Source organism: Melospiza melodia, chromosome Z (assembly GCF_035770615.1).
Source record: "Melospiza melodia melodia isolate bMelMel2 chromosome Z, bMelMel2.pri, whole genome shotgun sequence".
Taxonomy (NCBI): domain Eukaryota; kingdom Metazoa; phylum Chordata; class Aves; order Passeriformes; family Passerellidae; genus Melospiza; species Melospiza melodia.
In genome coordinates, this window is record NC_086226.1 from 37,455,473 (window position 1) to 37,482,270 (window position 26,798).

At 41.8% G+C, this 26,798-nt stretch overlaps 2 protein-coding genes across 5 annotated transcripts in view; one reads left to right on the top strand and one right to left on the bottom strand.

Moving 5' to 3' along the window:
- The window catches only part of THBS4 (thrombospondin 4), a 39,287-nt gene extending 29,933 nt beyond the window's left edge, over nucleotides 1-9,354 (bottom strand). Inside the window, exons 1-3 of the mRNA XM_063180212.1 lie at nucleotides 9,267-9,354; nucleotides 4,987-5,190; nucleotides 683-930 (exon numbers count right to left, since the gene is read on the bottom strand). Of these exons, the coding sequence (XP_063036282.1) occupies nucleotides 683-930; nucleotides 4,987-5,190; nucleotides 9,267-9,354 (540 nt within the window). The remainder of the gene's footprint in view (nucleotides 1-682; nucleotides 931-4,986; nucleotides 5,191-9,266) is intronic.
- A 6,753-nt stretch (nucleotides 9,355-16,107) lies between these two features.
- MTX3 (metaxin 3) lies at nucleotides 16,108-25,841 on the top strand. Of its 4 annotated transcripts, none has more exons than XM_063179817.1 (9): nucleotides 16,108-16,224; nucleotides 16,661-16,730; nucleotides 18,168-18,244; nucleotides 19,614-19,706; nucleotides 20,726-20,908; nucleotides 21,046-21,122; nucleotides 21,970-22,127; nucleotides 22,519-22,607; nucleotides 23,942-25,841. In XM_063179817.1, the coding sequence occupies exons 1-9, from the start codon at nucleotides 16,144-16,146 to the stop codon at nucleotides 24,059-24,061; spliced, it is 948 nt and encodes a 315-aa protein (XP_063035887.1). In that variant the 5' UTR covers nucleotides 16,108-16,143; the 3' UTR covers nucleotides 24,062-25,841. The 4 variants fall into 4 exon arrangements, with proteins under 4 accessions (XP_063035887.1, XP_063035889.1, XP_063035890.1 ...); XM_063179819.1 differs by having other exon boundaries at nucleotides 16,118-16,224; nucleotides 23,968-25,841; XM_063179820.1 differs by lacking the exon at nucleotides 22,519-22,607 and having other exon boundaries at nucleotides 16,118-16,224.
- The last annotated feature ends 957 nt before the right edge of the window (nucleotides 25,842-26,798 follow it).

The following is a 26,798-nucleotide window of genomic DNA, read 5'->3' on the forward strand; positions in this document are numbered from 1 at the left end:
GCTCACTTTCAAGCCTGTAATGAAACAAAGTAAGTGGGAAACCTTGAGGGGCAGAATGCCTTTGTACCTTCTAATAAGTATTTTTGATTAATGATGATGGAAGATGGTGTGGAAGACACTGTTTATCTCAGACTGCTGATAGGGAGATGACAGGAAGCTTTATCAACACCTGCTTAGCAGACAGAGGAAGAAAAGCTATTGCAGTCAAACAGATGAAGGTTTCACTCTGGCACCAAAAGAGTCCTCCCTTCTTTTGTCTTTTTTAGTCTTTTGGCATATCATGAAGAGGAAAGCCACTTACACAGACAAGCATTGCTCATACAGGATAGCTGTAAAAAGCCATTGAAAAGCTGCTCTTACTGCATTAGCTGAGTCCTTACAAAAAGTCTACATCCCAAAAAACAGCTAGATTGAAGTGAAGGAGGCAGTAGGTTTTTAAAATTTTATTTAAAAAGCTAAAAATTATGTCTAAAACAAATAGCATAAATATTATAGGGTTCATGTGAGCTAAGATTTCACCTGCTCCACAGGAGCTTCTATTTACATTTATTTCACAACCTAATATTAAAGTATTACTGTAGAGAGCTTGGCTGCTGTGAGGACTGAGGTTGGAATTCAGTGATCCAGAGGTTCAGGGGTGACCCCTCTAAGTCCTCAGCCTGTTCCCAGTTTCCATGCTCACCTGCGGCTTCTCTTGGAGAGTGCGCAACTCAGCTGCCACCACCTTCTGAGACAGTGCTGAAAATGGTTTTGGCAAGTCCTCAATGGCACCTACTTGCAGGCAGTCCAGATACAACTCTACAGTGCTCACTCCCTGCTGCAGACCACTCAGCCACAAGATGACAGCATGGGGTTTCCCATCAGCCAGCTGGATGTTGCTAAAGATCACGGAATTCAGCCTTCCATCACTCTTCAGATAGCGCAGCACCGCTAGGACAAAACACACAGAAGGACTATCAGAGGGTAGCAGACAGCCCAAGGCTGATCAAGGAACATCCTGTGGAAATCTGCAATTGCTCTGGTATTTTTCCACATGTCCGCTTCTGCAAACGCATCCCATATGCAGACACAATGGTAATAATAAATGGGACATTGACTCTCGAAGCAGCACTAGCAGGATGCTTGCATGACATTTGTGAAACTCTGTTGCCTGTGCTGAGTTTTCCTCTGCTTTGTCCAAGCTTCCCTAAATGGCATAACCAAAGTCACTTTACAGGCCATAATGTGCTAAAATGCAAGTGGTAAAGTCACAGGGCATAGCAGGCAGCCTCCAGTCAGCACTTTGGTATGTACACATCTGACAGACCCAGAGATCCTCTGCAGCAGAAGCGTACAACTAGAAAATCAATTTTAGTGATGCATACTGCATACAGTGGACCCGTCTAAGAGTGCATCCAAATGCATAATTAAAAATCAAAGGAAGCATGTTTCCAAACCAATAACCTGCACTTCTCTGTAACAAACACTCAGTAAAACCAAAGTATAATACAGAAAAGACATAGTCCACTCCTAGGGATGACTAAACCTTTTCTCAGCTCTTTTAAAAAGCCTTAGTGACTGATCCACCTGACAAAAATTCTCATTTCATTAAGTAAAATTCACCATTAAAAAAAGCCCGCAACAGCAGACAAATACTCTTACAATAAATGCCTGCTGAGTAATATTGAAAAGAAAGTCTCTTTCCTAAGGAAATTGGATAGTAAACTAGAATCTGTGAGCCAGATCTCTAAGATCAGCTAGCTAGTTCTCTCCACAAAATCTCTCCCTGGCTCTCCAACTGCATATCTGCAGAAGCAACAAGATGAATGCATCTGGACAGTGCATAACTACCCTGCAAAATCAGACAGATCTTCAAAGACCCTGCTGATCACCAGCTGACAGCCTCTTATTTCCTGATCATAATAGTTATGTGCATGAGGAATCAAGCTGCAGAGACATGAGGCATCTAAATATTTACGTGCTGGCTGTTGCTAAAGTCTGAAATTCACAGATGGCTGCTACAGTTGTGTCAAGCGAGAGCTCACAAATGATCTGACACTAAGTCAACCAAAAATTGTGGATATAGTGGAGGTAAAAGCTCATACTAGCTTTGGACCTAATAACAGCTACTTACTGAAACCATCCAATTTCTATTCATTTAACAAACTACCTTCCCATCTTTCCACTACTAATAAAATTGCTTTGATGCTATGATACCTGTTTGTTGGGGATCTCCCAACTTACTGGGACATGCTCCCTAAAATTTTTTTAGTTCCTCAGTCTGATGATGAAAAAATCCCCAGATTTATACCAGCATGAATGGGGCAGGGTATGTCTCCATCTTTGAAGTCTACACCAGTGCTAGAGCCTCAGCAGCTGTGATCAATATCAGGAATGTTTTCACTACTGTCTATGTCAAAGCACTGCCAGAGCTGAGATTTCCGCAAAGGTGCATGAGGTCACCAGTAACTCGCTAAAAGGTAGCATTTCTTGGCAAACTCAAAGATACAGCAAGAGAGAGTACATTGCAGGCATTTTATTTATGTGAATATTACTCATGCCTGGTCATATAAAATTGGATCTGGGCCCTGCACTCAGAGTGACCAAACACAACAGTAGGCTAGAGAAAGAAAGAGGAGATGGAAGCAGGGCCCAGAACAGACCCTGCCAGAATAGTTTCAGGACAAGGAGCAATCAGACTTGGAAAGAAGATCAAGTATTCTTTCCTCAGCCAAAGCCAAATATGCATCTGGTAAACCAGAGTAGGCTTTTGAAGAGAGATTTTCTTGGATCACAGCCTCCACCTCCAAGATTTAACTCATACAAGCCCTTGCAGTATGTTTGCTGACTGAATATTTTACAGAAATTCATAAGAGTGTCACGTAAATTGCTTAAGAAACAAATTTTCTAATTAAAATAGGAGCTGTTTCACAGAATTGTTTAACTGCAACACTTCTATGCACTAACTGCTGTTTGCTCCATACAAGAATAATTAAAAAAGGATAAGAAATCCATGGTTGCTATCTGTCTCTGAAAGACACAATTGTCTACAGTAAGTTTAGCTGTTAACTCAGTAATTCAGACCTGTGCTTTTATAAACATTTAGGTGTTATAAACACATTACTATCAGTTATACCACAATAAAATATAATATGAGGCAACCATTGGGAACAAAACTCTTAAATGTGGCATTTTGAAGTTTAACTAAGGTCTGTTTTGAGCTCCCTAAATCAGATTTGGGCGCTAACTAGAAGTAACATGCAGAGAAATACCACAGATATGAAGACCCTGCATTTTGCTGAGATGCCGACACTGGTTCATCACTTAAGCATTGCTGTTCAGTCTTGAGAGGATCATACACAACTCACACACTCCATACTTGCAGCTGACATGACAATCTCGTGGATGTATTTTAACTTACTGTATGAAGTAGCCATATGGGATCCCTAACACTTCAGAGAAATCACATGTGAAAACACTGCCCACCACTTGCTCACTGCCATATGCCTTAACCAAGGTGCTCTAAAGTAACAAGGAGGCAAAGAAATCCAATGAACTGTCTTACTGCAAAAAGCCTCCCTCTCTTTGGCCAATCTTTTACATCAACCTGACGGTAAATCCTTTATATCAAATAGGTTACAGATGTCCCTCATCTACTCAACACTGGTCACTGACAGGACAAGTTGCTTCATGCTGCCTATGCATAGGCCATTATTGCATTTGTCCTGTCACACAGATGTTACTCAAACACCAAACCACCAAGGACAAAACCAAAAGAAGCCATGTAACCTTCCACCAGAAACACTCTAACAGGCTTAAGGGACTGTCATGCAATCACACAGACAGTTTGGAAAATCAGTTCGACATGTTCAAACTTGTATGTAAATTCACACATTTGTGCATATACATGTGTTCCTATATATATATGTACAACATTTGCACACATAGTTGTACGTGTGTGAGAGGGACAGGGAGTATGTGTAATTTATCATTTATTTAGCAATTAAGTAAGTCAGTGTTGGGAATTGTATGGCACTTTTGATAAGGCTGTGTGACCACGTATTACCCATTCCCTACACACACACAGTTCTTATTCCCTTACCTCAGAAGGATTTTGGCAGACCTGATAAAATTACCAAAGTTTTATTGAACTCATTCCCCAATACTTTTCTTCTTTTGCAACATATTGAATAATTTCCCTATGCAGAAACTGAAATTTCTCAGTAGAATTTCACAGTATATTCGATTCAGCTAATTACTCAGTAGCAAATTACTATAGCAGTGGTGAAGTCAATGCAGCAACAATAATGTACATAAATCAATAATAAACAATAAATCAATAAATAAATCAACAAAAATCAATCAATAAATCAATGATCTTTCACTGAATTTTAAAATTGTAGTATATCCCAGATCTGGTTTACAGATCAATAAAACTATTATTATTATTTCAAAAGTGCTGCAGTTCCTACTTTGATTCGTGGCTAATGCTTTATTTCATGCAACAGATCTCGTAAGTGCCAGGAATATTTGTCTTGCGTAGTCACATCTAACCTCCAGGGTCATTGGAACAAGAACCTGCCTTTCATATGCATGAGGCAGCATGTGCGTGTGTCCCTCGCGTTCCTGGGTAATAAGAACCAGTGTTTGTCCCTAGGGAAAAAAGGAAAAAAAAAAAGACCAAACCAAATTGTCTCCTTGCTCCATATTCCATGTCTTTTTTCTCCTTTCTCAGCATTGCTCAGAGTAAGCACTGCAGCCAAAGTGAAGATACCAGCTGATTGTCAGGTCAGTTTTCCCTGGCCAGGAGAGAGCAGCATCAAGGAGATGAAGGAAAGAGATGAAGGAAGGAGATGAAGGGGTGAGAGGGGATGTGAAAAGTGACACTATGCAACAGGAATGACTCAAGCACAAAGGTTAATCACACAGTTGTCAACATTCATCTGTCACACACCAGTGACTATGGATCCAACACCAGTTATACCATACACATTCCAAGCAACTCACCTTTACTCATCCGTCCCATTACCGTAAATTCAAAATACTTGCTGTTGTCAGCTGATGAATATAGGCCAAAAACGGTGGCTGTACTCTTTGGCTGTAATTTGAATGTTGAAAGCAAGTAAACTTCATTCAGCATAGGATCCCCAAATGCTTGTTGCAAGAAGTTCAGTACCACTCGCTTGTTTGAATAAGGAAGAAGATCAAAAACTGAGAGAAAAAAGAGCAAATTTTAACAGAAAATTAAATATAATAATGACCAAAGAAGAATGATATTTGAAACCACATATTGGAGATTGTACACTCTTCCCACCAAAAAAAAAAAGAAGTTATCAATATGATGATCATCTGTAAATATCATGAAGTTCAAATCCCTGGCACTGGAAGGGCTATCTCAAGCAACCTGGTCTAGTGAAACATGTCCCCATAGATGCAGAGAGTGTGGACAAGGTGGTGCCTGCCAGCTACAGCTATGATATTCTATAATTCTATCAAAATATCTATAGTTTGTTGCAACTATTTTAACTATTTTTATTTTTCAAAGGAATTATTGATAAGTTACTAACATAGAAACAACTAGTTTTCAAATTGAGATATGCAAATGTTTTTAGGTAGATATCAAAGGTGCTTCTCTTCTGAGGATCCACCTCAACAGAAAGCTTTTTAACCTACTTCTGCTTTCATAAATTCAGATATTTGTGTTCACATTTTAATTAGATAAGGACTCAGCATTAAGATTTTCAGAGTGCTCATCCTTTGATAGCTTTTGCAGAACACCAATTAAAATGCCAAAAAGCCAGGTAAGCAATACAATGTTCACAACTTTCTCACTTCACTGAGTTTCCAGAATATATATTATACAAATAAGACTCATCTTTCCTTTCTGGCAAAGAAAACAAAGAAATACAGGCCTGACAAAAAAACAAAACAAAACCCACAAACCCTGAAGACATAGTGAAAGCTCTTTCAAATTTTTATTTTAGTTTTTCCACAATGCATCAGCAAAGAGTCTATGATTTTACATATATATAAGTCAGCTATGTCCTTTACAGCACTGAAACAATGATGTGGGGTTTTCCTCAATGTTCCCAAATCCATGACATCTCCAAACTCAATAAACACTTCTGTTAGGTTTCTTGATTATCTCCTATTCCAACCCACTGCAATTAAAACAGTATATATATTATACCCTGGCAGTAAAGTTTGATAAATGATTTTGCACAAGTGTCGTTTAAATACAAGAGCACACTGAGCCATTGTATACCACTGACACTCCACAGGCCTACCATAGCTGGGCCATATTTTTCTCCTACTCTAGAACACTACTGTAGAGCTCTCACTAGAGAAGAGTTGTAACACCAGGCAGATAGCAAAGGCACATTGTGCCTTAGCTTGATTCAAGTGGTTGTACTAATAAGCTTTGTTTCCCAGGCTGAAAAAACACCGGTGGACCTTTTCAGATGATCCTTGTCTATGCAGCACAACCCCAAAGCTGTTGCTGTGTACAAGGTGATGAGCTCATCCTACTATTCCAGTGTTCCCGTAAGTTACGCACAGGAAAAGACTGAAGAGCACTCAAAGAACAGCCACATGGGCACGCAGACCTTCCCACAGATATGTGGGAAACCCTGCTCCCTTATACTAGAGTGTGGGTTCATGCTGCTCCCATCACTCATTCTGAAGCATCCACTCATTTAGATACTAATGTTATTTCCAAAAAAGGAGAAAAAAAGAAGACCATTTTCCCTTCATTTCATGAAGTCATTGAAGTGATCTCTGAAGTCTACACTTACATTTGGTCTAAGGATCTCATGACTCTACGCAGAATTTTCTGGACATACTACAAAAAGTATCAGGCCCTTGACTTGCATGCACTAGTAGTACTGCTATCAAACAACTAAGACATATAAATGTAAGGTGGACTTGGTCAAAAGACTTCTCCTTCATTAAGTTTCAGATTTACAGCATACCAGGACAACCACTGCTCCCACTGAAAGCAGGGACTTGGAAAGCAGAAGCAAAAGGCTGGGTGCCTCATCACACTTAGTGCAGAGAGAGTAGAGCAACTGCCCACATAAGAGACTGAAATGCAACTCACTACTCTGTGCAACAGCATTTTACAAGGAACAGCCATGCATAAAATTCAGCTGTGTTTCCTCAGCTGGAGCAATGCAATACAATACCAAAGACTTTGAGAGCATGAAATACAGTACAAAATATAGTACAAAATATATACATTTTGTTCAGTTCTGGGTCTATTGGCTGAATTTCTATCAATTTCTGTGATACTCATTAATCTAAGCCAGAATCACTTCAAAATATTACAAAAGTAATGCCTAAACACTGTGAAACATCTGTCTAATGTTACAGAAAACATTTATTGAAATTTTTGTTATTTGCATATTTAAATTAATACTCAAATTGGTTTGGCAGTTTGTGTTCCACAGAGCACAGTGCCTCAGCCAGATCCTTTAGCACCATGTTATCAAAATCTTTCCTGGAATATCTTCACTGACTAGTATGTGGATGCATTACATGATAAGATCCATCCTCAAGTACAATGCTACACATATGCTAGCAAATGTAGCTAGCAGAAGAATGAGGAGGCTATGAAAATTCATTTTACATCCTTAGCAGAGTAGGCAAAGAGAGACAGCTCTTGGCCATTATGGAAACAGTTATTTGTTTGGAAGAAACAGGGAAAAAAGATCACAAAGATTTGACATCTCATTTTTTGAAGAACCCTGTCTCTTTGTTCCTCTCAGTGCAAAGGCAGACTTGAAAGCAAATGTATAGAATACGACTGCCAAAGCTGAAAAGCACAAGCAGCTGGTTCTAATCCATGCAATGGACTGAAAACTCCGACATGCCTTCATGCCTTCAAGCACGAGCGTGCATACCCACTGGGCTAAACTGAGCCCGCTCATGAGACAGACCAGGAATTCTCTCCTGCACCTTCCTTCTGTGGTTTTTAAAACAGAGCTGCTTACCCTCCTAGCCAAATGCTAACAAGGGATGAGCTACATGGTGAGACAGTGGCAAACCACACTTTGGAAATCTGCCCAAACCCATCAAGGCAGGCTTTTCAGATGAGAGCTAGAAGACATGACAGATAGTGCTAGGATGAGGAAGCATGGAGGAGCGAAATTAGTGACACAGGAGAGCATGGAACTTAAAGTACCCCTTCTTTTCTCTAACTCTGCTGCCATATCACACCAGCTTTTTGAGACCTTCTAAGGCTGTTTTCTGGTCACACCTAATCACAGCTGTAGATATAAACACTACTCCACTACTGTTCAGCACTTTTCGAGGCAATTATTAATGGCTTAGACACTAGGAGTGAAATCCTAACCCCTACCACAACAATTTCCCACTGACCACAAGAAGCTGAAAGCATCCCTTGTTGAGAGTGGAGTGGCCACTGCCCCTGACAAGTCAGAAAGCTGGCCACTGCCCCTGACAGGTTAGAAAGCTTGGCTTTTTTCTAATCCGGTAATACGCAACTTGTCATTACAAAAATTCTCTGAAATGTCTTCACATCATAAAGATCTACAACAAAGGCTTCTGAAAATGCAGCTATATTGTTGTGATCGGCTGTCTTTTAGATCTTAGGTAATAACTGATTGGCGTGTCAAAAATAATTCTGTAAGGCAGTGGAGGGGGTTAAAAATGTAGCGAAAACCACAAGCAGCCTTAAGGTTCTTGGAGTAGCACGAAGTTGCACTAACTGCTGCACTCGGCAGCCGAGCTGGCTGCAGTCATAAGCTGCTACCGCAGAATAATACCACCCACTTCGCTCAAGCTCTAAAATACAGCAGCTCCTGACTTACTACGCGCGTAATATTGCCACGGCAATGCTGGGTTTAAAAAGTACGAGTTTTCCTATGGACTCTGCTATGTAGTAGAGTTTTCCCGGCTTAGAAATTCACTTCTCATTTAGCAGAACTTGCAGCTGGAAAAGGGCTATTCAGATGCTACACGCACCCACCAGCACACCTACAGAAACACTTTTTGCAGGCTGCGTGAGAGCGGCTGTCACCGCCATCTCCTCCGGTCCCCACCGCTAGTCCGGGCGGCTCCGCGGGCGCGCTCTGCGCCCCGACGGGCAGAGGCGGCTCCTGCTGCCCGCCACGGCTCCGGCTCCCCTAGCACCTGCAGAGGCGCTGCCTCTCGCTGCCAGGCAGGGCTCCCGGCGAAGGACAGGGGTCGGGACACCGCAAGCCCAGAGCGTTTCCCACAGAAGAGGGAAAAGGAGAGCGCGCTCCATCGGGGCGCGGGGCCCTTACCTCGGGGGGCGGGCGCGGCGGCGCGGCCCGGGCACAGCTGCAGGGCGAGCGGCAGCAGCAGCAGCGCGGCGCCGCGCTCGCACCCCATGGCGGCCGCGGGCCGGGCAGGGCGGCGAGGGACGGCCGCCGCTTCGCACCGGGCCCCGCTGTTTAACGGGGCCGGCCCCGGGGCCGGGCGCGGCCGGCGGCCAGCGGCGGGCCATTGGCCGGGGCGGCGGGCGGGGGGCGCGGAGGGGGACGGCCGAGCCCTGGGGGGATCAGGGGGGAGAGCGCCGTCGGAACCCGAGCCGAGAACTGGCACTGATGGAGGTGGCTCGGACAGAACTGGAGATCCTGGAGACGCCCCCCAAAATCAACACCTGTGAGGACCCTGTCTGGAGTCTGCCCTTTGAGGAGCCCTGGAAATTGCAATGTGTTTAATGGTTTTAAATTCATAGTATCACAGAATTAGCGATATAGGAAAGGACCTGTAAGATCATGGAGTTCAGAGGTTAATAAGCCACTATGCTTACTACCAGTCACAAGAAGATGGCCCCAAAAGTGAACTGGATGTGCTTTAAGAGCTGAGTAAGAGTTCTGTAAGTTCAGGGAGGTGAGTAAGAGTTCTGTAAGTTCTGCAAGTTAAGGGACGGCAAGTCCAGTGCTGTTACAAGCAGCCCTTTAGAGAAGATGATGCATGAAGATAATGCAACCTTGTTCACCCAGTCCTGCCGACTGCAGGATGCTTAACTTTGAGGTTGGCAAAATTTTACTTTAAAATTTCTCCTGTCTCCCTTTCTATGTTCACCAAGTGGTGACCATATATTTGTGTCTTCTGACAGCAATACAGCTGTCATCTTTGCAAAGCCCTCTCACAGGTTTCTCTGCCTGCTCTGCAGTCAGGTATTTAGTGTCAGCTGTTAAGGTTTAACATATATTAGAACAGATTCTCTCTCATGCACATCTTAAGTCAAAACAAATCGGCATGCTCTGGTGTGCAGACATGGTCTTGGTAGAAATTTAAATACTCCACTTTTCCTAACTGAAGAGTGTCACTAAAAGGGATCATGCAGTTTGCAGATTGGGGAAGATTGGGTTTCTAGAAGACTCTGACTGGCAAACTGAGGAATGTATCATCTGTTCCTTTGTTTCATTTAAAGAGTTCAGAACCATTGGAAGTGCTCAAACTGACCAGATGGAGACTATGGGAAAAGTCTTAGCAAACTCCCAAACTCAATAACTTAGCCAAAGTAAATTTTAAAAAAACCTTCTTCTTTCAACTACAACAATTTTCAGCACTGTGTGTTCCCTTAGGATATCATTATCCAATTGTTTGTCCTCTACTTCAGAAAATTCTAGTCTCTGCACTGCTGATGTTAAAGTACAGGAGAAAGGGAGCAAGTGAGAAATTCAAACACATTGTGAGCTTCCTATCCTGCTGCACAGCTCTCTTTGTCCTGTACATCTCTGTATGTATCAGCTCTGCTGATGAACCCCTGTCACGTCAGAAATCCAGGAAGCCCTGCCTGGCCCCTTCGCAGCTTGCTATCCACACTCAGTTGGAAAAGTTGGAGCTGTCTGATATTATTCACATCATAAAAAGTAGGGCAACAATAGAAGGGGAAGTTTATGTTAAAGTGAGCAAAGTAGCGTTGATTAATGTTCAGTCTCATCAGGCTTGGTGCATATACACCACCACAGAGAACAGCCTTTGAGGGGCTTATAGTGTGGGAGGCAAAACACAGCACACTGCAGGGTGGGGGCTGCGAGCGCTGCAAAGGGGCTGCCCCAGCAGCTCTACAGCACAGAGAGCTGTGGGCTGCTCTCCAACACAGCCCCAGTGAGATTCTTAGATACCTTCAGCTGGCCTATATTCACGTCCTCTAATTGCCCTCCCTACATGGCATATATTCCATAACACACCTCTACTTCTTAGCTTATTCTTGTTAGCAGTGTTGACCCGCTCCTGAAGTTGCCCATTTCTTCCTCTGCCCATTGCCAGGCAGAAGGGTGCTCAGCCATAGCCCCTGTGTGACAGCATGGTGCTATTCCTCCTCCTCACCCTACTGCTCTTCTGTATACGCCTCCACACAAGAAGAAACACCTCAGCTTCATTCCCACATCCTTGCCCCTGCAGTGCAAGTGACAGGATGACATGATAGTGTCAATGAGCTGGCCAGAGCTGCACAGGGGAGTGAGAAAAACAGATCATCAGGTGCAGAGTGCTGTGGAGCAGGGAAAAAAGGGAGGCTAAAAGGGGTAAGCAGGAGGCAAGAAGATGGAAAAAGAAAAGGAAGAACTTTGAATGTCATAAACTCCTTAAAGAGAAGTGTTAGTTCAGAATTTGTCCCCAGCCTAAAGCATGGGGAGACAGTACAAGTGCTGCAAGGCTAATATGCAGATCAAGAGCAGTACTGATGATGTTCAACTGTTTATTAAGGAAAAGCGTTGACTCAACAAAGAGCGTTTTTTGCAAACATATACTTAAGTGCATGACAGAAGAACACTATAAGGTCTGCAAAATCATTACAGTTCTGGAAAAAAAAAGAAAAAACCAAACCAAAACACAAAACCAAAAACAAACAAAAAGCAAAGCAAAACAAAACAAAACAAAACCAAAAAAACCCACAAAAAAACCCAAACAAACAAACCAAACCAAACCAAAAAAAAGGATAGTAAGGGTTTGCTTTCACCTAAGGGGAGAACCATCAAGAATTTGTAGCTATTTATTATGCACTTTGAGTTTACTGAATTTGAGATTATTAAAGCATATGAAATGTTTTCTTGAAAGATTTCCTTATCTGAAAGAAATATTAAGTAATTATAACTTACCATTCCTTACTTCTGATTTACATACAAAGGAGTCTCTCCTACTGGTGCCGGCCAGCCCTCCAGGAGGAGGATTTTGTTTGTAGTATTATATCTTCATTAGTATTAGATTTGTGAGGACCATATTGTGTTCTTGCTCTGTATCTGCTTATTCTTTGTGCTTACTCACAAAGAATGCACATGGAAGCAATGTTTGGCAAACAGCCCACGAGGCACAATCCAGTATGACATAAGGGGACTGGTTCACGATGTACCTAAACAGAAGCTTAAGTCCATGTTTAGATGAACTTAGCACATTTAAAGGTCACTGTAATTTCTTCAGTTTTCATTTCTATTCTGAGTTTTATGTTGGAATATGTTACAGATTAAAGGGGATTTGGTGCTCAAGCACAACCTTCTTTAAGGGATTTTGACAAAGTGGAAAGTTTATCTGCTGTCTGGAAGGGACTACTTGACCTTTTAATCAACATTTTCAATAAAAACAATGGATTACTAGCAATTCCCTTTTCAGTCTTCTGTATTCTCTGAAATACAAACTCCAGTTTAAATTACTGGAGGTTAAATAAGAAGCAAGAATAAAAACATGATTAATCAATTGTGTTTCCAAGAAACTTTCATAATGTCAGTCACATTTCGTGTGAAGTCATAAGGAAGTCATAAGTATGTGACTGTAATTTTTGAATAGCATCTGCAAGAAAACCTGAATCACTATAATGTTTGACCTGATTATGTAGTTTGATAAGATTTTAAGCATACAGAATACAGAGAAGCTGCAAACATTACAGATTTTGTTTTACAGAACTGTCTGTAACTTGTTCAAATTCCAAATAATGGGGTAAGGGAAATAGAAAAGAACCCTGCTGCTTAATTCACCTTACATGTTTTGTTCCTAATATGCATCAGGAGACTCACTGTTTTCATGGAACTATATGGATTATTAAATATGAGGATTCATGGGCAATTAAGATATAGAAATCTTAAGGCAAGTGAAGTATCAGCTCTAAAACACATCCTTTCGCATTTATGTCAACACTCCTGGTTTTGATCCTGCTTCATTAAAAAAAAAATGCTGGTTTCAAGGGTTTCAAATTTCAAAGACAGGTTTCAAAAGAATTTTTGCTTTTCTAAAACACAAATTGAAGCTCCATTTTTTCAAGTCAAGTCATATATCCATCTTCAATGCACTTATTTACTTTTCATTTACACTGCTAGGAATTCCACTTAGGCAACCAAGAGGAAAAAGTTCCTGACATGGGGGAGGGAAGGTACAGATTGCCTCTTTTTTTTTTATCTTTGCTCCAGACTCCACAACAACACAGAGATAAACTGGGCCTGAAGGCAATGCAAAGTTTATTTGCCTATTTACCTCCTAAGCCTTCTTTCAGCCTGCCTCAAAACAGCCATATGACAGAAAAGCTCATAGAATAGTTAGGTTTTTCTTAAAATTACACCTCTAAGTTCATCAAATCTAAACATCAACCCAGCACCACCACCATATCCACCACTAAAACATGTCCTCAACATTTCCAGAAATGTTGAGGAAACTTTCCTGGGCAGCTTGCTTCAATGCTTGACAACCCTTTCAGTGAAGAAATTTTTCATAATATCTAATACAAACCTTCCCCAGAGCAATGCAACTTGAGGCCATTTTCTCTTATTCTAACATTGCTTACTTGGGAGAAAAAACTGAACCCCACCCATCTACAGTGTCCTTTCAAGTGCTTGTAGAGTGATAAGGTCCTCCCTAAGAATCCTTTTATCCAAGCTAAACACTCCCAGCTCTCTCGCTCACTCCTCACAGGATTTGTCCTCCTTCACCAGCTCCATTGCCTTTCTCTGGACTCATTCCAACACCAGAATGACCTTCCTGTAGTAAGGGACAAAACTGGACACAGCACTGGAGGTGTGGCCTCAGCAGGGCCCAGCACAGGGGGACAATCCCTGCCCTGGCCCTGCTGGCCGCAGCATTGCTGATCCAGGCCAGGATGCCATTGGCCTTCTTGGCCGCCTGGGCACAGCCTGGCTCATGTCCAGCTGCTGCCACCAGCACCCCCAGCTCCTTTCCAGCCACTCTGCCCCAGCCTGTGGAGCTGCCTGGGGCTGTTGTGACCCAAGGGCAGGACCCAGCACTGGGCCTTGTTGAACCTCACACCGTTGGCCTCAGCCATGATCCAGCCTGCCCAGATCCCTCTGCAGAGCCTCCCTGCCCTCCAGCAGATAACCCACACAGCTTGGTGTCACCTGTGAATTGATTGAGGGTGCACTTGATCCCCTTGTCCCGGTCATCAAGATCAATAAAGATACTAAAAGGGGCTGATATAACTATTGAGCCCTTTGTAAAATACTCCTTATGGAAACAGATCTTTGGGATCACAGCTGCCAGCATCCACAATTCCCTTTCAGAGCTTTGCATCTCAGTTCACATGGTGAAAGGACCAAAGCAAAGTACTTGGACAGACTGGGAAGTTAGCTAGTGCCTGTACGGAGGAAAAGACATTAAAAATATCCTTAGAATATATATCTTAAATAAGTCTTTAGAAGGAAAAATGTAATATAACAATTTAAAAAAATTGCTTATGTTAATATTGCCAGTGGTATAGTTTTATGAGGGAAAAAATGGGCATGTATTTTTTCTCCCATGTTCCTCATAAATGGAGCAGAATTATCTCAGATCTGTGGCATAAATTTTCATCACACTTTCTTCGACAAATTTCAAGCGAATCTGAAATTGTGGATCTAGGAAGGTGAAATGAAAAATGAAGTTTTTCCTTACTCTCCTTATGTGTAGAAGACCTAAATAAGGGTGGTCAGTGCAGAGTTGTTTTTTTTGGTCAGCGTGTGGTATTTTTTAATTTTGTGGGAAGGATGGAAACTTGACTTAGCATTTAGAGACGTACTGTGGCACGTCTGCACAGCTCTGGAATAAACAGCTGACAACTTGATGCCTCTAAAGCTCTGTAGTTAAAACCACACTGAATGGTTATCATTATAACCTGGTCAAAACTGCTAACGTACGACCAGAGCTCCTTGTTTCTAGTGCCAAGCTGCTCATGGCTGCTCATCACTGTTGATTGAGAATCACAATCTTTTCTTTTGCTCCTACGAAAAGTCACACCTCTGTGAGCAGTGTCCGGGTTGGAGGGTGAGGGTTCAGACAGACAGTACCAAAAGCATTTCAAGAGGACTGTGGCTGCTGCATTTCCCCACAGGATCACATGTACTGGCCACCCATGTCCCTTCCCAAGAGACCGACCCCCATCTGGATACCACCTTAAACGACCTTGTTCCCTGGGAGGGGTTGGCCTCTTCTCCCAGCCTAGTGACAGGACAAGAGGACGTAGTTTTCAATTCAAGGACATTGAGGTGCTGGAGCAAGTCCAGAGAAGCGCAACAGAGCTGAGAACGGCTCTGGAGCACAAGTCCTGTGGGGAGGGGCTGAGAGAACCGAGTTTGTTTAGCCTGGTGGAAAGGAGGCGCCTCGGGGAAGACATTTACTGCTTTTTTCATTACCTCCTTTCCTCCAGGCAGGGGTTGTCCTTCTGGGAAGGGACATGGGTAGTATGAGGACATAGACTTAAGTTACTATGCAGGGGAGCTTTGGGCTGGACATTAGGAAGAACTTCCTCACAGAAGGGGTGATTAGACACTAGAATGGGCTGCCCAGGGAGGTGGTGGAGTCACCATCCCTAGAGGTGTTCAAGGAAAACCCGGATGTGCCACTTGGTGCCGTGGTCTGGTTGACACGGTGCTCGGCCACAAGTTGGTCGCGATCATCTCAGAGGCCTTCTCCAACCCAGTTGATTCGGTGACTCGGCGCCCCGAGCGCGGGTGGCAGATGCCGGAAGCAGGAGCGCGGGCGGCGGTTCCCGGGGGCAGGAGCCCGTGCGGCGGCAGCTCCCAGGAGCAGGAGCCCGTGCAGCGGGGCATCCCGGGGGCAGGAGCCCGTGCAGTCGCGTCCCTCCGGGCGGCGCTCCCAGCCCTCCGCGGGCCCCGCGCGCGGCCGCGGGCGCTCTGGCGCCGCCATGCGGGGGGAGCGGCGCCGCGCTGCCCTGTCGGCGCGGCGGACAAGATGGCGGCTCCCATGGAGCTGAGCTGCTGGGGAGGAGACTGGGGGCTGCCGTCCCTGCACCCGGAGTCTCTCACCGTCATGGTAACGGGCGGCGGCCACCGTCCGGCCCGGGAGGGAGGGAGCGCCGGCGCCCCGGGGCTTGCCCGCCGCTCGCACGGACGTCCGCGGGGCTCCTTCTTGCCTCGGGAGAGGCCGGGGGTGGGAGGCGGGATGTTGGGCCCGCGGTGCGCGCCTGCCTCGTTCCCCGCGGGAGACGCGAGCAACGCTGCCGCCCTTCCCGGGGGCGCCGAGCCCTTCCCGGCGGCGCTGCCGCCCTTCCCGGGGACAGCGGGGCCTCTGCCCAGCATTCCCTGGAGTCTCCTCAGGGCAATGCAGCCCAGCCGAAAACCGTCGCGCACCTGCTGGTGGTTGGTCCTCAGTGCACGAAGGTGTTTAACACAACTTCTGAAGCCCTGTTTTACGCTTTTCTTACACATTGTGACAGGTTTTCTTCCCTGCCTTCCAATCTTTATTGCAGGCTTACGCCAAATTTTCTGGTGCTCCCCTGACAGTGAATACTATAAATAAGTCCTGGAGAACTCCGAAAGGTACCATTTTTGCAGCCTTTATTGCTCTAATCACAGCCGTGTTATAAATGTAGGTCCTAGTTTCTGTGTTTGCATTGGGCTTGTGTTCATGAATGCAGTCTCCCCCAACTGAATGACTTCACAGGATTAAGTGTGATGAATTTGAGAGAATGAAATAATGGAAGTCATAAATAAAGTGCTCCAGAGGAGTTTATTAAAATGTGTATGGGTGAGGCAACAGACAGTTAACAAAGCCGTAATGCCGAGTACATAACTGTTTCATTCAGGCAGTGTGAGTTGATGGTGTAGAGAAAGCAAATTTGCAAGCGTTTTGCACTCTGCATATTTATGAAGGTAGTAACTAGACATGTGTATGGAAGAGCTGTTTAATTACCCATAGCTTAATTAGTTGGTACAGGTGGAAGTGGAATGTGAGCCTCAGCACAGTTACACTAGCTGGGATGTTTGGTATCATGTTGAATTAGAGGGTTTGACTGAGAAAAGGTAAGCTGTCAGAGAGGACTTCTTTGTTTTGGATGCTTCATTCATTGCTTATTTGTTTGCTCAGCAGTTATTGTCTTGGTGTATTTAAGAGAGGTAAAATCACTGCAGGGTTAATGTCACTTAGACTTAACCACATTAATCAGTGCAGGCAATACTGTATTCATGCAGAAGTTGAGCCTTTGGTTCTTGGTTTTCAGTGTGTTGTTTCCTGTTAGGGGAAAATACCAAGAACTAGCTGGGTGGACTTGTAGAAATTTGGGGGCTATCTTCATAAGGAAAATACATAAAATCAGTTAAGAAAGCAGTTTAAATAGTAATTATTGGTGATAATTGATAATTTAATAGTATTTAGCACTGTCCCATTGGGCTCATTCTGGCAGTTCTGTTGTGAATGTGCCGTAAGGTAGACCCTGTTATGGAGACTTTGCACTCTATAGACTTTGATCTGCAATCTTATAACTAAAGGCTGTCCAGTCAGCTTCTTGCAAAAGGGAAGTACTTAGTTCTTTTAGTAATTTGTGGTTATGCGGTGGTAGCTTGGGCATTCTTTCTAGCAAGGACAGAGGAAAAAAGGTGGTTAAAATATATTTGGAGGGGAAGGACAGAGGAAAATTGAAAAGAGGCTCAGAGGTGGATGAATTCAGAGGGCAGTTGGACTGAGCTGGAATTTCTGTCTTAAGATGAACATCTGAAATCCGGACAAGTAGCCTGGTTTTTTAAGGTATTGGATACCTAGCAAAAAATATTGGCTTCAGTCTGATTTGATGTTGCCCTTTTTAATGTTTTTTATTAGTAAAGTATTTTTTACCTTTTAGGAACTCTCCTGCTGTGTAAAATTTTATGTTTACGTGTTAGAAACATGAGAGCATGCTATTGAGAAAAGGAAAGTACATACCATTGCTTTCTAGTTAGAAGTCATCTGTACAAATCAACTGTATTATTTATGCCTTCTAGGAGATCTGCCAGTCCTGGTATCAGAAGACATTGTTATTTCTCAGCCAGCAAAAATACTAAACTTTTTAAGAAAACAGGTAGGTCTCTTTCAAAAAGATTTGTTTTCCCTGACTTGCAGTGACTCTTTCATGTCTCCTCTGTACACTGATACAGGCTTCCAAAAACCTGGAGTTTAGTTCAGACTCAGTGCTTTTCTTTTTCTCATGCAGGCATGAGAATTGCAAAATGGTGGACAAGAATTTGCTGTTTAAAAGTCTTATCATTAGTTGTGTGAAAGATTTAAAAATAAGAATGAAAAAAAAATTGCAAAGGACAACAATCTGTCTCTAATTGAGCAGTTTCTTACTGATCACCCTGCTTGTAATTATAACGTTTTCAATGTCATTATGACTTTGCAGACCTAGGATATCATAGTTTAGTTAATAGTTTAAATAGGTCATTTCTCAGTGCTCTTTTTTTTTTGAAAGATAATATATACAGCATTGTTTTAGTCTATGTATTTTTTCTATAGGTTGTAACAGAACAAGGTCTGCAGGCGTTTTTTGATGCACACCAGGTTATGGACTCTTGCTTGCCTTTTGTAGGACTCTTAATGTTTTGTACACAAAGAATAAAACTGTACAGTTTCTTCTTTTCACAAAGTATAAAGATACCTAATAAACCATGGCGTCATCTTTTTATTCCCAAGATGGTCCTATAGCCCACTATTCTGCTTTTACATTAGAAATGCAGTTCCTGTGTGGTTATATGATCTGATGAGTGCCATGTTGGTGAAACTTCAGATTTTTGCGGGGGGAAAAGCCCTTGTTTATGTTAAAGTATAACAATTGTATGCTTTCTTTTCAGATGTTCAAGTGTCAGCTCTGGCCCTTTGTTTATAAATTAATGAAGCAATCTAATCACTCTCCCCCCTCCCCTGGGTGGGATTGAAAAATACAATTTTTCAATCCTTATAATGTATCTTAGAAGAATTCACTGTTAGAATTAAAAGTTCGGTCAGTAATTGCGTTAATTTTGCTGTATATTTGCTCCCTTACAATGTTACCATCCAATTTCTTAACTTCTAGAATGTTCATTAAAAGCAAAATATGGGAATGCATGCTTACATCTTCTGAAGTATCAGATGCTTCTTGAAAAATAACAGAGGAGATTTACCAGAGGTTTACTACATCCTTCAGTATTGAAAAATTGCCTCTGTATCGCTGGACATTTGTTTGGAAAACAATTGAAAGGAGACACAAGAATTATTTTGGAAATAGGGGGCCCAAAGCTCTAGGAATGGGAAGGTGGATAAGCGAGAGGAAAATTCTATTGAGTGCATGCTTTCTGTTCCAAAAATTGTACGTATATTTACTGCCTTAATAGGTGTTAAGTTTAAAGTAACTTTCCATGGTAATGTTCTTTGAAAGTTCGTCGTGAGTCTATTTTTTTTTTTTTAATTCATAGAAATACAATGCTGATTATGATTTGTCTGCAAAACAAGGAGCTGATACACTGGCATATATTGCATTACTTGAAGAGAAATTGCTTCCTGCTCTGGTAAATATTAATAAATACTTTGTAATGGTCCAAATACTTGGAATTGAATACTGTCAGAGGTGCCCAGTGTGAGAGCCACAGCACTGGCTGGAACCTAGTTGTTTTGTTAGTCTGTTTTTTGGAATTACTGCCTACCAACTTTTGAAAAGGAAATAAATGTGTGTTTGTGGAGTGTCAAGTAATAACAATATATTTATGAAAGACATTTAAAAAGACACTTACTTAGGGTTTTTTTCCTGTTGGTGTTTGGGGAACAGTATCCTGAAAACACCTTATTGTGCCCATTTTTTGGTTCATTTGATTTTCTGAAAAACTTTTAATTAAGATGTGTCTGATATGAGACACACACCTGAAAGCCTTTTGAACTATTGAGTTAAAACTTCTAATAAATTAAAATGCTCATAACTAGTTAAATTTTTCAGTTCTGAATAAATACATGGCCATTTGCCCTCACCATTTCAGTGTAATTACATGAGAGCTGTAAGACTCACAGATACTGATTCTCTTGAACGACTTTGGCTTCAGTTTGTACAGTGAAAAATACTGTGTCCAGATGGTATCATGAGCTAGCCTTTTCAGCTGACCTTGGTTTCAAATTCATAATTCTGTAGTATCTTGTATTTTAATATTTATATAAAATTTCAAAACCAAATTCCAGGAAGTTCAAACCTATTGCTTTATGTCTCTGTATGCAACTCTTTTGCAATATATTTTCAGTTTACTCTGTGTGTGTGTGTACGTATCTGTACATACATAGTGCATATGTAATTTTATGCAGCTGCATATAGATCTCTGTAATATCTTTGGTGTTTTTCTTTATTTGGAAGATAATTATTTCCTTACTCGTGTAATCCTGCACTCAGAGGATTAGTATATTCCTCTACAGAGCGTGATAGCCTTAAATTACAGTAATTCCTTGTTCTTCTGCTTTTCTGAGAGAGGTCTTGCATATCAGGTGTCATGAGATGTCTGCTCATGACTTTCAAATTCCAGTTACATTTTTCCTTGTGTTGATACAGCTGCACACTTTTTGGATTGAGGCTGAAAATTACTGCAGTGTGACAAAGCCATGGTTTGCCTCAAGGATTGCCTTCCCACTGAGTTTGTATCTGCCTGGAAAGATGTCCAGGGAAGCGCTGAACAGGATCTTGCTGACCAAGGGAGGCCCTCCACTCTACAGTCTCACTGAAGTGGAAGCACAGGTATGTGTTGTGCAGTAAGGAATTCGTAAGTTGGTTCTGTCAAAGACAAGAACTTAAACAATTTAGCGCACTGTTAAACGATTAATGGTGCTGGGCATACCAGCATGGCTACGCCTAGGGCTTTTGTGTCTCATCAGATATACAGAGATGCCAAGGAGTGCCTGAATCTCCTGTCGAAGAGATTGGGAACATCTCAGTTTTTCTTTGGAGATACGTGAGTGTGATTTTTTTAAAAATTATTTTGGTGAATGAGTAATGAAAAAAGTACCACACCACTCTATGAACACTTGAGCTTTCTCTTTTGTTTTTAACCAGCCAGAATGTTAAAAGTGCTTCCCAGTAGTTTTATGTCTCATAATCTGCTTTTCAGATAAAACTGAATGAGCAAACAGGGCACAAATGAGGTGGTCAGACTGAGTCAATGTGATGTCTCTCTTATCCTGCTTTGTTCCACAGAGAAGGAAATGCTTCCCATAGCTGTTAAGAAAATGTGAGATGCAGTGGAGAACCCTTTTCTAGCTACCGAATGTCTCCTCCTGGCTTTGTATGTAAGAAAAAAGCTTTAGGCTGAGGTGCTACTACTGCCCTCATGGGAGGAGGGCATAGGTCCAGGAACACTTTTCCTGTTTATGTGTGCAGAGCAGGAAGCAGATAGGGCTAGCAACATAGAGCCAACAGGTCCTGAAAAGCATGATCTCTTCTTTAGCAATTGAAGTTTAGCAGTTGATCCTCCATAAGGGAGAGATCTGGTCCCCTGGTGCCCTGCATGAGTTTTATGGTGCCAGAAAGGTGTTTTAGCGGGGCTTGCTTATTGGTGTGTGGGATAGCATAACTGTGTTGTGATGCTGACATTACTGTCTCAGCTTGTCAGCATGTCTCTAGTTAAGAGATAGTGAAAGAAGTAGATAGAAAGCATTTACCAGGTTGATAGGCAAAGGTGGAATGACAGAAGGACTGACTATATTCTCTCCTGAGTGGTATTTGATATACACGGAAATCTAGGTTGTAAAAGTCATAAAAGTCTTAAGTCACTTCAGTGTTTTCCTGTGTCACTCTTTTAGGCCTACTACCTTGGATGCCTTTGTGTTTGGTTTCCTTGCACCAATTTATAAAGTGTGCTTCCCAAGGGTACATTTGCAAGAACATTTGAAACAGCTTCCCAATCTGTGCCGATTTTGTGATGATATTTTAACTTGCTACTTCAGGTTAACTGTCTCAGGTAAGTTGTGTTTATTTTCTCCTTTTTGTCACCTGTACCCATATTGGGATTAGTACAGGATTCTACCTGTTAACCAAGGCAGATTAGATTTCATGTAGTTTATGCTAGACTTTCTGTGGGGAAATGAAGAAACTTCTGAAGTTGGGCAGAAAGGATTCAAAATTAAAAGCAAGTGTTAATACTCAGTTTTAGATTCTGTCAAGCATTGGCAAAATGTTATGGCTCATGCTTAGTAGTTCTTATTTTCTCACATGGAATGGCTTTTACACTTAAATTCTTCTTTGCATTAAAATACTGCATGAATTCTCTTCAATGTGACTTTATTTTTTAAGAATTTAAAAGCTTCTGTAAATACTTTTTCACTCTTCATCTTTCTGCCTTCACTCTCCAGGCCATTCTCCAGCTGGACAGGATACAGCAGATGCTAATCTGCAGAAACTCACACAGCTTGTAAATAAGGAATCCAACTTGATTGAAAAGGTTACTTTTGCTTCAGTATCTTTAATTTTACTGCTTTGTTGTGGTTACTTGTTCACAGATATCCTTGCATGGCAATTGCAACTGTACAGTGGACTTTATTTTAATTACTTCTTTTCTAGTGAGTGTGTAGAGAGGCGGGAAGAATATTACATCATTTGGAAGGAGGAATTAATGAAGCCTTGCACTAAAAAGTACTTTTAATACAACCAAAAGAACATTGTCTTGCAGGTGTGCACACCAACAAAGGAGTGGTATCTTTCTGCAAGTGTACATTCAGCTAAGAAGGAAAATGTATTGGTCAAAACTCAGAAATGGTCCTGCAAAACAAGACTGATCACCAGCTTTTCTTGGTCCCACCTGCATGCTGTAGTAACTACCCAGCAGTCACTCTTCTCCTGCTTGTTCTACATCTAGCTGTTTTTTCTTATATTCTCTGTTTCTAAGGCTGTCACTCAGCACCTGTCAAAAACTATACAACTTAACTGAAAAAAACTTGTGAAGAGTTAGCCTTTTCATGCAGGTAGAACACTCTAACTGAAAGGGTAGAAGGCATTTCTTCTGAGAAAGATCAGTATGTGAAATAGATCATTAACTGTCATCAGCTTTTGTAGCATTAGGTATCGATGCTTTTTCTGTCATTGAAGTGTGGCTGTGGAAGTTTTAAACAATGGGTTATGCAGACATTTGTCAGGCATGACTAAGGAAAATCTGATCCTGACTTGAAGGAATGGAGTAGACTAGACAACCTCTGCAGATCTCCCCTGTGCTTTTATTCTGTACCAACTAAACCTTTTCAGACCACATTACACATAGGGCATTAGAGTGACTTCTTATGAAAATATAAATTGTTTATATCCGGAGATTAATTTTAATTTGTCTTTGAAAAGGTCTTATCACAAGTGCTTTATTCTGTACTTTTTGAAATCTGTAACTAAATACAAATTCATTTGGCATCTCCAGAACATTTCTGATTTCAAAAGATTTATTCTTGCATGCTGCTGAATATGCAGAAGCATCCATTGTTAGCGGTTTGACTCTTGATCTGCCTTCTCAGCATTTGGTTATTGTACAATATTTGACCTCTTAGAATTGGTGTTGCTTCCTTCAGTAATCTCGACCAGATAACTTGAGCAGAAGCACATGCAGGTGCCCTGGGTTTGATGCATCATATGTAAGGGAATGATTAGCAGCTGTAACACAAACGTATATTTGGGGGTGGAAAGAAACCAAAGCAGCAGTTGCTACTGGTCCTGACAGTAAACATACACCAACCAACCCAGTATTAATGATGACAAATAAGACTAATTGTACAATCTATATTCTGCTGTTGCCAGATCCAGCTCTCATTGTTTCTCTGCAGATGGACGACAACCTTCGCAAGAGTCCTCAGCATCCCCCTCGTAAGCTCACAACGCTCAAGCTTGCTGCAGGAGGAGAAGAAAGCAGTCCAATGAGTCGTTTATCACCTTGACATCTCCTGTTGCCCATAAATGTGTGTTTTGTAACTCAGCTGAGTGCCACCGTAGATCTTTTTTACACATGAATGTTTTGCAAGGGAAGAATCTGCTAATGGGTACAAGTAGAGAAGAACTACAGCTTTACAATCTTCTATCTACTTGTTCTTTTAAGAAATTGCATAGATCAGGCTGGCCACACACTACGCTGAAGCTAAGCTAAGCTAAATAAACCTTATTACTGCAGATGTTAACATGATTTTGTACAGCCTATTTTTGCCTTCAGCCTAGCAGAAATGTTTACCTAAAGTTAAGAATATGCTTATGGAATGTTCACTGTTACTTTATTTTGTGGGTTTTGATTTTACTGCAATCATGTTACTGTATGTGAGTGGGTATGCTCTTTGTCTAAAAAGGACAAAGTCCAGTTGCAAAGTCTGAAAAGACAAAATATTGCCATTCATGGCAACTGAGACATGAAATCAATGACAGAAACGTAAATATTTTTATTGTGCTTTAATGAATTTGGGATTTGTGTTTTATGGTTGTTTGTATCTTTGAAAATTTGTCATGTACTTTGAAGGGGATTATTGAAAAGCATGTGCGCTATGGGGATTAAAATGATGCACAGTGCTAACATTTCACAGTACCTCGAATTAGTCCTTTGTGAAACAGGCTTAACCTGTGCACAGAGTAATAACCACATGCTGCAAAATTGTTAAGTCAAAATCACAGAAAACTTGTAGTGAATGGAAACGTTTGATTAGTTGCTGTCAGGACAAGACTTAACTAGCAAATGAACTGCATCTATGGATTGAAAGGGACAGGTTAGGGCTGTATAAGAAAGCTGATGTAGGCTTTTAAATGTGTCACAAATGCCTCTTAATTAGTTTCATCTTTTTTTTAATAAGCACTACAGTTGATCCAAAAATTAACAAACAACTATCAAAATTTTTGTTATTTGATGGGCTATTTAATTAAGAGCTCTTTTCTCTTTGCAAACTGTGGTATATTGCGGGGCATATTTATTCTGTTCAGTTACGTTTTGTCTTTAACAGAAGCCTTCCCAGTTCTAGAGACCCAAGCAATTCTGTTACAAGAGAGATGCTGTAATTTTTTACTGGCAAAGTACTGGCAGACGCTTCACCAGTAGGTGTAAAGAAAATTAGACAAGGAGATTGGCCAAAGTGGCAGTGCTTTAGATATAGAATTCTGATAGCAGTATGTGTGGGATAACTGTTCTGGGGGGGATATTTTGTTGTTTTTTTGGCCAGATTGAGATGGTCTTTCAGCTTCACTTTGGCTACTAGTCATGTTTGATATACACAGATAAATTACTTCCTATTTGTAAAGACAAGATGGTAGATTGTGTACATATTGTACCTTTGGACTTGATATGTAAGGAATGTAATATCTTTAACATTTCTTAATTGAAATGGGTTTCTAATGGGCACTTTAAAATACTGTTTAAGCTTCATGCTCTTACTAGAGTATTTGTTGCAGTGATTTGAAATTAATTTAGCTCATACTTATAACTGTATGAACTGACAGTCCATTACATGCAAAAGTAATTTAAATGTTTAAAATTCATACTGCCTGTATCTTGACAAGATTTATGTGAGATCATGTCATGTAGCCTTCCAGAGCTTTTCTTTTACCAACATGGCTATGGAGAATATGCCTTAGTTTGTCGCTTTTGTGAATGCATACACTCAGCCTATAAAATCTCTTTGTAAAAAGGATTGTTATTCCAAGATTAAAATTCTGCATTTTTAGTGGACTTTTGGTAGAGTTTTTTGTGCTATATACATTGATTTTTTTTGAGTGTTTTTCTTATTTCCTTGTAGAAAAGTTTTGTCTTGTCTGTTAAAAAAAACAACAAAAAAATGTTGCTGACTGCTAGGACAAGAAATTGAAGCATCTTGGCATATTCATGAGATCAGATTTTAAATTTTTATCACACCTCTTCAGTACCATTCCTTTCTTTCAACACAACTGCTTTTGGGAAAGGGAGTGAGGGGGCACACATTTGCTGATCTTACTAAATGTGAGCTTTGGGCTGTGTGATTGGGCTAATCTGAAATTTTGGTAAACCAATGCTTATGGAACTTCATTCACTTGATGGCAGAGGACAACAGGGCTGGAGGTGACAGCAAACATTGCCTGCAGTCGTGCACACCATCCCAGGCAAACAGTGACCTTGCAGAGCCATACACTTCCTTATTTCACTTTCTATCCAAGGTGAATTCAAGCCCAGACTCCTTGTCATCCCTGGCCTGGTAACTCAGGCTTGCCCATTAGTTTATTCTGGCATATTTTGTGTGCCTGAGTTCTGAAGCTGGGAGGTGAATGCTTTCCAGGGTGGGGTCAATTTGAGAAACTCTTGATCTGAAATAGTCAAAGCTGTTTTGCTAGGGGAGAAAGATGGCATTGAGGTGTGATTTGTCTCCTTAGAGCAAATACCTAACGATTGAGTCCTGGACATGTGCTGTTGTGCTCTGTGCAAAGGGAGCCCTGGCTGCCTAACGCTACCGTAAAATGAAAACCTGCTGTGGTGGTTGGCCTTTCCTCCACTGCTGAGCTGGTGGGTGGTCTGAAACACAAGGAGTCAGGCAGCCTTCTGCCTGGGCAGCAGTGGTGTGGCCTTGGAACCAGTGTTTGCAGCCTGCCCTGTGTGCCGAGCACTGGCTGCTGTAGCTTCTGCAGCTGGCTCTGCAATCTCCAAGTACTTAGGGTT